This window comes from Miscanthus floridulus, chromosome 5, assembly GCF_019320115.1.
Source record: "Miscanthus floridulus cultivar M001 chromosome 5, ASM1932011v1, whole genome shotgun sequence".
NCBI lineage: Eukaryota > Viridiplantae > Streptophyta > Magnoliopsida > Poales > Poaceae > Miscanthus > Miscanthus floridulus.
This window is the reverse complement of record NC_089584.1, coordinates 6,925,128-6,939,309: the sequence shown is the minus strand read 5'-3', so window position 1 is coordinate 6,939,309 and position 14,182 is coordinate 6,925,128. Positions and strand designations below refer to the sequence as shown.

The 14,182-nt window shown below is 43.1% G+C and overlaps 1 protein-coding gene across 2 annotated transcripts; it reads left to right on the top strand.

The window, feature by feature from the left end:
* On the top strand, nucleotides 1-4,420 carry LOC136451431 (uncharacterized). Of its 2 annotated transcripts, XM_066452136.1 has the most exons (7): nucleotides 1-1,752; nucleotides 1,883-1,938; nucleotides 2,115-2,390; nucleotides 2,573-2,809; nucleotides 2,941-3,060; nucleotides 3,159-3,287; nucleotides 3,842-4,420. In XM_066452136.1, exons 1-7 carry the CDS (start codon nucleotides 135-137, stop codon nucleotides 3,860-3,862), a joined length of 2,457 nt encoding a protein of 818 aa, XP_066308233.1. In that variant the 5' UTR covers nucleotides 1-134; the 3' UTR covers nucleotides 3,863-4,420. The 2 variants fall into 2 exon arrangements, with proteins under 2 accessions (XP_066308233.1, XP_066308234.1); XM_066452137.1 differs by lacking the exons at nucleotides 2,941-3,060; nucleotides 3,159-3,287; nucleotides 3,842-4,420 and having other exon boundaries at nucleotides 2,601-2,780.
* Nucleotides 4,421-14,182: the final 9,762 nt, after the last annotated feature.

Here is a 14,182-nt window from a genome sequence, read left to right as displayed (position 1 = left end):
GGTATATTCCGGACGCGCCGTCTGCTCCGAAGTCCAAGTCGCCGCCGCGGTGCGCACTGCAATTCACCCCACCCATCCCTTGCCGGCCGCCGCGCGGCTGCCTCCAGCCTCGCCGATTCAAGGAGACGACGATCATGGCGACCACAGCGCCACCGGAGGATGCAGAACCCCCGGAGTGCCCGGTGTGCCTCTCCCCATTCGACGCCGCTTCCACCGTGCCGCGCGTCCTCACGTGCGGCCACTCCCTCTGCGGGCCTTGCATCGCCGCCCTCCCGCCCGCCTCCGCCGCTGCCGCAGGCGCATCCTCCCTCCGCTGCCCTCTGTGCTCCCAGTGCGTCCCCTTCGCCCGCGCGCTCGGCCCCTCCTCCCTCCCCAAAAACCTCGCCCTCCTCGCGCTTCTCCCCTCCCCATCCCACGCTCTCACCGCCACCGCACCGCCTCCCCGGCCCCGTCCCCTCCCGCTCCACGCCGCCCACTCGCGCCTCCTTTCCCGCTTCTGCCATGCCGTCCTCCCCGAGTCCGCCTCCCCGCTCCGCTCAGAGCCAAGCCCCGTCCACCTCGCGTTCGGATCCCTCGACTCCGACCTCGGCGCGCCATGGTTCTGCGCGCGGGGCCGCCCCGTGAGCCTCCTTCCGATCGAGACCCAACCAGTCCCCCCGGCGAAGCAGGAAGCCGAATTCTACCGGCCCAGCCACGCGGCGCGGGTGCTCGCAGCGATCGACGTGCTCAGCGACGCGGCCAAGGAGGAGCTGGCCGGTCTGATCGCCTCTTCCGCGCGGTTAGCGCGGCTGGTGTGCAGGCTCTACGGGGTCTGGATGTCCCCTAACGGGCCGCCACTGTGGATGGTCTCTGAACGGCACCCACGTACGGTTTCCCAATTGTTGGAAGAGGAGATTATCAGTACAGAGGAGACGGTGGTGCAGACCGGATTCCTTGTAATGGAGGCATGTGAAGTGATCATAGGGTTGCACAGCGAGGGGTTGGTGTTGGGGTGCCTCGGGCTGGACTGCTTCTGCCTCGATCAATTTGGGCACTGCCTGCTTGATTTGAATCAGGCGTTGGCATTGTGCCGGGGAGTCCAAGCAGGGCCTTGCTCAAACAGTATTCGAGCTTTCATCGCTCCAGAGGTGGCGGCGGTGCTAGGTGACACATTGCAGACAAAGGATTGCGATTTTGATGGTTTGGTTGGCTGTAGCTCGGATATCTGGTCGTTGGGTTGTGTGTTGGTGGCACTTCTTACTAGGGATGAGCAGCTTGTGGCAGGTTGGAACTCTGAAGGACTGTATGATGATTGGGAGAAGGAAGTGGTTACAAGGCTCGATGCCTCATTGCTTGGTACGATACTTGAACCATTGGCTGCAGTTATAGCATCATGCTTGAGATATGATCCAAAATGCCGTGCAGAGATTGCTGATGTCTGGAAATGTATTAGAGGCTTGTTGACAAAATCTGGTGATGTTACTTTAGCTCCTGATGATGAAGTTGCAGCTCAGAAGAGTTTTAGATGTTTACTCCTTGGGGAGTTCTCCTCGATGTTTGCTGACTCTAGTGCTGTTGAGTCAGATGATAAAACACAAGTGCCTCAAGGAGCTGATGACAACAGTTTGAATCAGGATCATGGAAGTATTGATGGGTTCTTAAACAATAGGGGAAATGATTTGTCAGGAATCGATGGCCCACAGTCTGCCGGAGTGTTTAAATCATCAACACTGCTTGCCCACCGTGATTGTGTAACAGGATTAGCCGTTGGAGGTAAAAATCCAAACACTGCTAATGGCTATATTTAAAACATTTGCTATTCTGTTAGTCAGTTTCTTTTGTTCACAGGGTTTTGTAATGCTGGCTCAAGAACTGCCTATTTTCATTCTTTCTTTCACTGCAGGTGGATTCTTGTTTAGCTCTTCTTATGATAAAACTATCAATGTGTGGTCACTGCAGGTATGAACCTGTTACTGTTCTCTCTTGATAATTTTTCAATTGGTTATCATTCTTGAAATAACACAGCTTGCTCCTGCCATGGGACACTGTGCATGTTCATATATATTTCATTTCGCTTGGTTTCCTAGTTTTAGTGTGGCTCCTCTTGCTTTTTATTGGTTTTATTTGTTCCATAGGACTTCTCTCATGTACAGTGTTTGAAGGGTCATGAACACAAAATCACAGCAATTGTTGCTGTTGACAATGATAGCCACTCTCTTTGTATAAGTGGAGACAGTGGTAGCGGAATTTTCGTCTGGCATGTAGATTCCACTCTGAAGGAAGAACCTTTGAATAAATGGTACGAACATGATGATTGGCTCTATCGAGGGGTTAACTGCTTGGCTGTCTCTGGAACTGGTTATCTTTACACTGGTAGCAGAGACAAATCTATCAAGGCTTGGTCACTAGAGGTACTAAGCTTTGCTTCATTAATGCTTTGTACTGGTTCTTCCCTTGGATCATTGAGTTTTTATATCTAATAAATAACAAATATGCCCATTTTGGCTTTCATATAATTTTTACCGAGTTTGTTGTCAATTCAACATAATTAGACCATGTTCTATGAAGTTAATTCAGTATGCTACTCTGGCAGGATTATTCACTTCGCTGCACCATGACAGGTCATAAATCAACTGTGTCTTGCCTTGTAGTGGCCAGTGGTATTCTTTACAGTGGAAGTTGGGATGGTACCATTCGTTTATGGTGGCTCACTGATCATACACCATTGTCTGTACTCGAAGATGATACAGCAGGAAGCATAGCCCCTGTATTGTCAATTTCAGCAGAAGCCAATTTTGTTGCTTCATCATATGAGAATGGCTATTTTAAGGTTGACCTAAATTTGAATCATGAACCTTAGACTTTGCTATCCCCAAAAAATTGGCATACTCTTTTCCCCTAAATCCTGATGGCGTTATTTTCTTAATTTCAAGTGTTTTGTTTCCCTCTTTCCGAAATCAGATCTGGAAGAACGATATGCTTGTCAAATCAGAAAAGCTTCAAAATGGTGCTGTTTATGCAGTTAAATTGAGTGGCAAATGGCTTTATACTGGTGGATGGGATAAAGTCATAAATATTCAGGTATGTTCACTTGCTTTGTGGTATATAATCTTCCATGAAAAGGTCTTGCTTACATGTAATTTGTACCTCGGTTTCTTTCCCTTTTGTTAACTCCATAGGAGTTACTGGATGATGAGTCAGAGGTAGAACTCCAAGACGTCGCTTCCATTACTTGTGACTCAATTATAACTTCGATACTGCCCTGGGATGAAAGGCTGATAGTTGGATTATCCAACAGGGATATCAAGGTAAAACTATCGTTCTCTGAACATCTATCTGTTAATTATAGCGTTATAGCATTCTCACTTTAGCAAGCCTGTCGGCAGCTGTGCATATTTCATGCTTTTCTAACTTCTGGTTCTATGTATTTATTTTCATTACTCTGTATAATCATCAATTCTGCTACAATGAAATTTTGCATCATGCTAGTTAATAATTTTGTTCTCTTGCCCTATGGGGAAATAGTAACTTCTTGTATGGTCCTCATCCAGAGTTTGGTTTATAGATTGTATGCTCAGTCATATCCTTAACAATTCTGCCCCCTCAAACTTCATGTTTTGACTTGCCAGTAATAGGGCGTACCCAGTGCAGAGAGCTCCCGCTCTGTGCGGGGTCTGGGGAAGGGAGTTTGGTTTATAGATTGTCAGTCATATCCTTAACAATTATGTTTTGACTTGCCAGTAATACTGTTCCCTTTTTCTTTTGCGGTGCAGGACTAGTCTACTAAATTGACATTACTCTTTTTTTTAAGAAGTGTTGTTACACTTTAACCACTAAATGGTATACTTTCATATTTCACCAGGTTTACTGCAAGGCATCATAATTCTTTGCTCCAACCCCATGTATACATTGTGAATAGCTCAATGTACAGTAAACGGGAAATAAAGGATTGATGGGAACGGACATTGTGAATAGCTCAATGTACAGTAAACGTGAGATAAAGGATTGATGGAAACAGAAATTGTGAAGAGCTCAACGTGAGATGAAGAATGATGGAAAAAGAGGAAGTCCTCCTCATGATGATACAGCAGAGTGTCAATTAGAAAGAAAAAAACAGTTAAGATAGGGTTCTGTAATGAGGGGTAGATTTTTTTTTATCTCAATAATAAGGGGTAGATATTAATGAAGAGATACATTTTCTTCAAATCCTTAGGACTAGAATACACTGAAGCACAATCTATGTTTTTTATTTGTTATGAAACAACGGGGCCGCCCCCTCCAGTTTTTTTATATTTTCTTAAAAAAAGATAATATACAAGGTGTCGCAATGGCCCTAGTAGGCCAAAAGAAAACTCTCTCCGTGGCAAGTGCTGTTTGAACATTACTGTAAGCCTAGCCAGTAGCGGGCTAGCGGCACCTAGTACGACAATAGCAATTCTATTCATTTTGCTGCAGTCGCATATACAAATTATCAAAGTAATTCTAGCATAGCACACTCAGACTTGTTTATGATACTTGTAACTTATTTATGGTAATTATTAGAGCACTTGTGTGATTATTGTGGTGATCTGGACAGAGTGCTGTGGACTACCTATTGCTGATTTGCTTTGGTGTCGCCGCGGCCTGCGGGCTGTGGATGGCTCAGGGCACTGGCCGCTGGCCGCTAGCTGCTCTGTTCTGCAGCCGACGATGCAACCGTAGGCAGGCATGGTGCAAGCAGCAGCAGCCGTCGCCCGTCGGCGGCCAGCCAAAGGCCAGACCACATGGTATGACATAACCACCACTTGATTGCTGTATGCATTCAGAAATAGACTGTCGGCTGAACATTTTGAACATGTAATTCTGCCTTGACCTTGAATTCCCGGATCCGGCCCGTTTTCATTTTCCCCCCCCGGCCCGTTTTCATTGAATATACCATACATAGTTTTGTTCCTTTCCCGTATACACCCCTGTTTACTACTCTGTTTCCTTTTATTTTTTGCCTCCTGCGCTCCCGCTACCACTCCCAAACAAAATGCGCCATAAAGGTAAGGGATTTCCAAAAACCGTGTTATAGCCCGCAAGACATGACGAAACTCCCCCGTCCTTAAAAAAATATTTAGAACATATCATGTTTTAGTTACAATTGACCAATTATAGATAAAATAAAAATATTATATATATTAAAAAATAATTTTAATTTGAATGTATTTTTATAATAAATTGATTTGGAGCCATAAATATAAATACTATTTATTGAAGACTGAGTCAAACGTGAAGCACTTTAAGTGCACGCATACCATAGTTACATCCTTTGGGAACAGAGGGTTTTAGTATTTTTTCTAAACAATCTCGGGTGTTGTGAATTCGAGAAACCCAATTTTCGGAAACCTGAATTACATACCCGGACGGGACGTCCAGCCGTAGACCCAACCATGCCCATTTCGCGGAACAAAGAAAAAGGGGTCCTCATGCCCCGTCTGAATGGATTTATTAGACGCAACGAAAGAGCTTGGGCTTTGCAGCTAATCAGCTGTCGACTAATTTCACAAAACACCGCCACCACGCGAAGTACGGAGTACGATCTCGTTATGTGGTCTGTCGTCTCTCTGGAGGTGGGGGCTACAGTACACGGCAGGTGAGGTGAGGGCGAAAGCAAAAAGGCGTCGCTGCCTCGCCCGAGTCGCCCAGCTCGCCGCCGCCCTCGCGTGCGTGATGTACGGCGACGGACGAGGTCGAGGACGAGACCAGCAGCGCCTACCCGCAAGTGCGCGCGGGCGCGGCGTTCCAGCCCAAGCGCGGGCCACCGCGAAAAAGGCAACCGCGCGCATTTGCTTAGCATGGGAGGTAATCGGCTCCGCGGCCGCGCCCGCGCGCGCATGCTGCTGCCGATGGTGGTGGGGCCAGGACGGACAGTGAGTGCGGCTGGTGGGCCATCCGCGTCAGGGCCCTCCCTATTCCCTAGAGCAGTGACGAATCTAGAGCACATCTTGCTTCTCAAGAGCAGTGACGAATCTAGAGCAAATCATATGGTGATGCACTTGTCACGTAAATGCATAGACTTGTGCTATAGATGATGCATATATGGTAAAATTTTAGAAAAAAAAATATTATTTTCATAAATTTTGGGTGGTGCATTTGCATCCACTAGCTTCTAGCTAGTTTGGCCCCTACTCAAGAGTCAAACTTTTCTAAGTAAAACTGATTTTATACAAAATAATATCAGCATTCACATTTTCAAATAATGAAAAAAATATATGGCACAATTAATCTGATTGATACTTATTACATGACAAACTCTCTCCGTATCCAAGTAAATCAATTTCTAGAGTTGTCATAAGTCAAACTTTTATAATAAATATACTATATGAAAATATATATTTCATAGTTTATCTAATGGTACTAATTTTATTCATATATGTTGGAATTTTTGTCCTATAAGTTAATTTTTTGAAAGGTAGTGATATTTTTATTGTATACTTAATTAAACCCAAAAAAATGACTCGTTCAAAAACGAGATATAAAAATATTTTTTTGTGGAAGAAATACAGTACAATACATGTACATTTTTCTTTTATTTGCATTGAATGACATCTCCTAGTCCTAGTGTATCATTCTCTATCCGGTTTTGGGGGCACGACGTGTCGGCAAGTGGCACGAGCTAGTTGCAGATGACACTCTGAATTTCGCCTTGGCTTACGTGTCCACCCCAACATAATTATTTCCACTTCCATGGCAATTGGCAGTGCACGTGTATAAGAATATATTCTATTCAAGGCCTATTTAGCAAAGCTCACAACAGCTTCTAGCTACCACCAACCATCAAGGAGATTGGCACAGTCCCTTTCGAGAGGACAGCAAATCAAAAGATATATAAAGAGAGAAAAAAATGTGATGCTCACTTAGATATTCAGCGATCCTTGATGTAACGAGATTATGTAGGATGCGACATGATCGATTGGAGTTGAGCTAAACACATACTCGTCTCTATGAACATACACACTCTATCTTTATGAGTAGAGTATGTAGATCTAAATTGTTTTGAATCCTATAAGCATCTTGTAAAAGATTATATTAGATCAGCAAATCTTAAGATTAACAAAATCACTTTGAGCGTCTCGTTATCGACAAACACGTCACATGCTATTGAGATAATATCCTGTTAAGTCATACATTTACATGAGCACCCACTTACAAAAGATGGACATGTTTCACCACAACAAACATAACCATCTGAGTTAAACTTAGCGTGTGCATGGATGGCATCTTGGCCTGCAACAAAAGTGCATGTAAATATGCTCTTGTACTGTCTCTATATAGGATTGATAAGAGCCTCAAGGATGGTGTAGTGGAGGTGAGAAGGCAAGGGGATAGGATCATCTTAGTTAAACTTGTAATTAGTGATATGGTCTTAAACGTAATTAATGCGTATGCCCCCCAAGTAGGCCATGTTGAGAGTGCTAAGTGGCTTTTCTGGGAAGACTTAGATCGCTTGGTTAGAGCTGTCCCTAGTAGCAAGAAGCTCTTTATAGGAGGTGATCTTAATGGCCATGTAGGAGTGCATGTTTCGAGGCGGTTCATGGGGGTTTCGGATATGGTAGTAGGAACCAGGAGGGAGAGGAAGTCTTAGACTTCGCCATAGCTTTTGATCTAATGATAGCTAACACTTTCTTCTATAAGAGACAGTCCCATTTAGTGACCTTTAGTAGCGGCCAGTACTCTAGTCAAATCGACTTTGTCATTACAAAAAGGAGAGATAAACGAACATGCGTGGACTGTAAGGTGATACCTGGAGAATGTGTGGTCGCTCAACACAAGTTGGTGGTGGCTGACTTCCGCTTTCTGGTGCAAGCTCATGGGAACAAATAATCTAGGGTTGCTAGAACGAAGTGGTGGAAATTAGAAGGGGGGCATCAAAGGTCTTTAAGGAAAAGGTCATTGAAGAGGGCCCTTGGAATGATAAAGACGATGCAAACATGTGGGAGAAGATAGCAACATGCGTTCGGAAGGTTGCTTCAGAGGTGCTTGGAGTGATCAAAGGGAGTGGATGTGACTCGAAAGACACCTGGTGGTGGAATCAAGATGTGCAAAAGGCTATTAAGGAAAAGGAGTGCTATAAGCGCTTGTATCATGTCAGGTGTGCAAACAACATAGAGAAGTACAAGGTGGCAAACAAGACTGCAAAATGAGCGGTGAGTGAGGCAAAGGGGCGGGCCTATGAGGACCTTTATCAACGTTTGAGTACGAAGGAAGGAGAGAAGGACATTTATAGGATGGCTAGTGTAACACCCTAGGTGTTAGGCTTGCATAATTGCACTTGCATTTGCATGAGCATAAGCATTAAGAATTCTTATATGAACTTTTACATATGAAACATGCACTTGAAACATGTGAAACATGACTTGTATATTGTGTTTTTCCTATGTGTATGCTTATGATCATGTGTGATTGAGTGCAAGTGATTGATGTTGGTAACTAAAATACCTTAGCTACACTTAGGATATCTAATGGAACAATGTTCATGTTAATGACTTTGCCTAATTATGCTTCTAGGGTTTAGTTTGACTAGGTGCTCCTCTTGAGTGCTTTTGTTTGACTAAACTGGAACAGTGCCATAGAGTGTTTGCATGTCTGAGCAACCTAAAGCAAAGTTGTAGCAAATTATACATGGAACAAACTTTGTTTAGAGGCCAAGTCATGAAAATGTGTGGAACAGTCCTAAACATGTCCCACAAGTCAGATTTGGGTGTTGATTCAGCACTTAGAAAATTTTCTAAGGCAAGCCCCGGAGCATTCTAAGTCTCCTATGTTTTGAAAATGGTTACTTTAAGTATCTTTATTTATTGATGCATTAAGTGATAGGAATTGGATACAAACACTTATTGCATATATATCTATTCCTTGTCTAGTACACGTACTCTAAATCCTATTTAGGTCCAGGAGCGAATCAAAGCTTAGCCATGCTTAGACCGGTAAAGCCAGGTGATTTCCTGTCACCTGCAACCTAGGATGATGTCTAGTCATGGTTAGCTATATTTGCTATCACAGAAAATAACCATGTGTTAATAATGAATTGAGACCGAACGGAATGTCGATAGAGAAGCAACAAGGCAAGGAGGTCTTGGGTGTGTATCTATCCCCGTCTGAGTCTAAAAGCATCTAGGCCCCTAGTTGGGTTTCAGTGATTAATGACAATACAAGATTACTATGACTAATATGTGTTTTGTAGAGGCAACTAAGTTAGGTCATGGTAATAGAGATCGATTGGGCAATCATGGATGTCATGGCCCTACAATGGAAATCATTTCGATTTTCAAAGGATAGATGACAAGGTTAAGGATGACTAGTTCTAAGTGTCGATTGGAGTTAGAGAGACACTTACAGTAGTTTAGGACTTTGTTTTTCCTTTGGCCATACTATTAAGGGGGTATGGATGGGTAGCTTAACCTAGATGAGTCTAGTGAGTTAGGTGTGGTGCGCACTTGCTAAGTCTAGCACTAGGTAGCTCCAACATTGTCCTTAGATCCAATGGAGCAAACTTCATTCATATATGATCGAGAGTTGGAAGTGAATGGAGGGTCAAATACTGACTGGACGCTGGTCGTAGGGTCCAGTCAGTTTATTTGACCAAGGAGAAACCGTCTGGTGCGACTGGACGCTGGAAGTCAACTGACCGGATGCTGAGGACCAGCGTCCGGTCGACTCCAGTAAGGTTCTAGTGAGGGAGAAATGCGACCGGACATGTCTGGTCAGTGCTGGCCGGACCCTGCCAGCGTCTAGTCATCACTTAAACATGGGTGTGTGGGTTGAACTGACCGGAGCATCCGGTCACCCCGCAGAGGTACATAACGGTTTGTTTTTCCACCGCTATTATAAATACTCGACCCCTTCGTGTGAGGGGGTACTTTTGCTCATTCCAAAAGCTAAGAAACACATTTGTGAGTGCCAAGAAGAGCAAGGTCCTAGTGAGGTGATTGAGATTTGAGAATCCAAGAGAGTAGCCTCATTAGTGAATCAAGAGTGGCAAAGTATGCATCCACCGTTCTCATTAGGCTTCGCATGGTCAAGTGAGAGTTCGTGCTTGTTACTCTTGGTGATCACCATCACCTAGATGGCTTGGTGGTAATTGGGAGCTTGGTAATCACCCGACAGAGCTTGTGGGTGACCCAACTCAAGTTGTGAGTGGCTTTGGGTGATTCGCCATGACGGAGAGTGTCGAAGAATCAACCCGTAGAGAGCACTTGATCCTTACGTGGATCAAGGGGAGATACACCCTTGCGCGGTTGCTCCAACAAGGACTAGTGGGGAGCGGTGACTCTCCGAACCTCGGCAAAACATCACCGCATTCCTCTCTCTCTATTTACTTTGAGCATTTACTTTGTGCAATTCAATACTTGTTCTTACATTCATAGAATTACCATGCTAGAGTAAGTTTGGAACATAGGTTGCAAGTCCTTTGTGCGTTAAATTAACAGGAAACATTTTCTAGGCACAAGGGGTAAATTGGGCTATCCGTAGGATTTAATTATTGCAAGAAAATTTAGAATTAGCCAATTCACCCCCCTCTTGAGCTTCTTGATCCTTTCAATTGGTATCAGAGCCTCATGCTCACATTTTAAGCTTAACCGCTTAGAGCAAGATGTCTCACGGGGATGGACCTCCTCCTATCTTTGAGGGAGATGACTTTCCATATTGGAAAATTCATATGGAGGCTTACTTAGAAGCTCTAGACGTTGGTAATACTTAGAGCCGCCTCACAAGGCTTCCCAAAACCTCAGGATGCTACTAACTTACAAGGCAATGAAGTGAATTATGAAAAATGGAATGCAAAGGCTCGCAACACCATCTTTAGGAGGCCTTTGCAAAGATATGTTCAATCGTGTAAGGAACCACAAAGACATCCATGTACTATGGTTGGACGTTTGTGCGCTCCATGAGGGAACTAAGAGTGAGCGTGAGAAACGCTATCATCTTATTATTAAAAGCTAAACTCATTTGAGATGCTTCCCAAAGAATGTGCTAATGAGATGTATTCATGTTTGAATGTTTTTGTAGAGGAAGTCAATGGGCTTGGACTAACTCAATTGTCACCATCTGATGTTGTGAGAAAAATCTTGAGTGTCCTCCCCATTGACAAATATGGTCATATTATGACCGTGTTACACTAAGGTGATCTTTCCATCGCTACACCGACACAAATCTTGGAAAAGATCAATGCTCATGAGATGTACATGCATATCATGCCACAAGATGGTTCATCCTCTACAAAGAAGAAAGAAAAAGACTTAGCATTCAAAGCTAGCCAAGAGAAGGGCAAAGCAAGACTTGAGTATGAGAGCTCAAGTGATGATGAACTTGATGATGTAAGTCTTGCTCTCATGATGAAAAAGACTACCAAGATGCTTAAGAAGCTTAACAAGAGTGGCATCAAGTTCGATGGCAAGAAGAAGAAGTTCTTCACCAACTCTAGAAGGAAGCCAATCTCCGAAATGGATTGCTTCAATTGCGGTGAACTTGGTCATCTAGCACACCAATGCACCAAGCCCAAGAAGAACAAGTTCAAGGGCAAGAAAGATGACTCAAGCAATGAAGAAGAAGATGAAAAGAAGAAGAACAAGCCATATAAGAAAAGAGATGGCAAGAAGAGAGACTTCCACAAGAAGAAGAAGAGTGGAAATGCCTATATTGTCGGTGATTGGCTCACGGACATTGATTCGTCTAGTGGATCATCCGATGATGATAGTGACAATGAGAAGATGGCCGCCATTGCTATTGATCTTTCATCTTCACCGCCATCATCCTCTACTCACCTATGCCTTATGGCCAAGGGTGAACACAAGGTACCAAAGAATGTTGATAGTAGTGATGATGAGTATGCTAGTGACAATGATAGTGATAGCGATAGTGATGATGATGACTCACCTTCTTATGATAATCTTATTAAAATACTAAGACAATACACTAAGATTATTAGGAAGAGTAGAGCTAAAATTGAAAAGCTAGACGCTAAGAATGATTCACTTTTAGCAAAATATGATACAATAGAAAAGGCTAATGTTGAGCTTAGAGAAGCAAATGATGCTATGTCATCCAAACTCAAAGAGCTCAAATCTTCTAAGAAAGAGCTTAAAGATAAACATGATAAACTTGAGTGGGTGCACAATGAGCTCATCACTAGCCACAACAAGCTAAAAGATGAATATACAACTCTAAAGATCAATTATGATACTCTTGTTATTACTCAAGAATTTTTGCCAAATGAGGCACACGATGCTACTAACCATGTTGTTAAGATTGATATAGCTACATCATGTGATGACTTAATTGATGAGAGCATTGAGCAAGGATCTAGTGGCAAAGGCAAGTAAGTGGTTGAGTACGATGACTATGATGAGTTTATCAAGCTCAAGAATGCAAATGAGAAGCTCATGAAAGATCTTGAAGAGATGAAAAGCCACAACACCATTGTGCTAGAAACGCTTGATAATAATGATGAGTTGATCCTTGAGAATAAGAAGCTCAAAGAAGAAAACAAGAAGCTCAAGGAAGAGAAGAAAGATGATGCTCTAAAGGAAGAAAACAAGAAGCTCAAGTTGAAGAAAGAGCATCTCAAGATTGGATTGAGCAAATTTGCAAGAGGCAAGCATCTCCAAAGTGAGCTACTTATAAACACCATCATGAAGATGGATAGAAGTGGCATTGGATATGTGGCACATGTAGAGAAGAAGAAGGCTCAAGTTCAACAACAACAATCAAAGCCAAAGCCAAACCAAAGAGATGCTTTGAGTGTGGACAAGAAGGCCATTTTGCTCATGAGTGCCAAACTCCACCACCACAACCCTTGCCCAAGCATGCTAGACCCTTTGCTTTCAATGCTCACTACATGCTTAGAAAGGATACTAGTGGAAAGATGAAAGTCATGTTCTTAGGACCCCCTAACAAGAATAAGCCTAAGAAGATTTGGGTGGCTAAGTCACTTGTTGAGAAGGTGAAGGGCCCTCAACAAGTTTGGGTTCCTAAAGCTTGAATCTCTTGTGTGTAGGTGAACTACAAGACCGGTGGAAATCATTGGGTTATTGATAGTGGTTGCATACAATATATGACCGGTGATCCTCGTATGTTCACCTCACTAGATGAAGAAGTAAATAGATAAGAGAAAATAACATTTGGAGATAACTCAAAGGGCAAGGTTAAAGGATTGGGCAAAGTGGCAATATCAAATGATCATTCCATCTCCAATGTGCTATATGTTGCTTCATTGAGCTTCAACTTGCTATCCGTTGGTCAATTATGTGATCTTAGTTTCCAATGCTTATTCACCGAGAAGGAGCTTGTTGTATCCAAGGTGTATGATAATCAAGTGATATTCAATGGATTTAGATACAACAACTTATATCTAGTGGATTTCACCTCCAAAGATGCAAACTTGAAGACTTATCTATTCACTAAAACAACACTTAGGTGGCTATAGCATAGAAGACTTGCTCATGTTGGTATGAGTTCACTCAAGAAGCTAATGAAGAATGATTTGGTGAGAGGGTTGAAGGATGTAAAGTTTGAGAAGGACAAGCTTTGTAGTGCATGTCAAGCCAGCAAGCAAGTTGCAAACACCCATCCAACCAAAGATTTCATGTCAGCCACAAGAGTGTTAGAACTCCTACACATGGATTTATTTGGACCAACAACATACAAGAGTTTGGGAGGGAATCTCTATTGTCTTATGATTGTTGATGACTATTCAAGGTATACATGGGTATTCTTCCTTCATGACAAATCCAAAGTTGTATCTTGCTTCAAGAAGTTTGCTAAGAGAGCTCAAAATGAATTTGAAGTGAAGCTCAAGAAGATTAGAAGTGATAATGGCAAAGAATTTGACAACACAAATATTGAAGCCTATTGTGATGAAGTTGGGATCAAGCATGAAGTCTCTGCAACTTATACTCCTCAACAAAATGGTGTAATTGAGAGGAAGAACCAGACATTGATCACTCTTGCAAGAGCTATGCTAGATGAGTACAACACCCCTGAAGCTCTATGGGTGAAAGCAATCAACACCATATGCTATGCATCCAACCGCCTATTCCTTCAAAAGTTCCTTGGCAAGACACCTTATGAGTTGCTCAATGGAAAGAAGCCCGACGTCTCTTTCTTTAGGGTGTTTGATTGCAAATGCTACATCTATAAGAAACGACAACACCTAGGGAAGTTTCAAAGATGTTGTGAT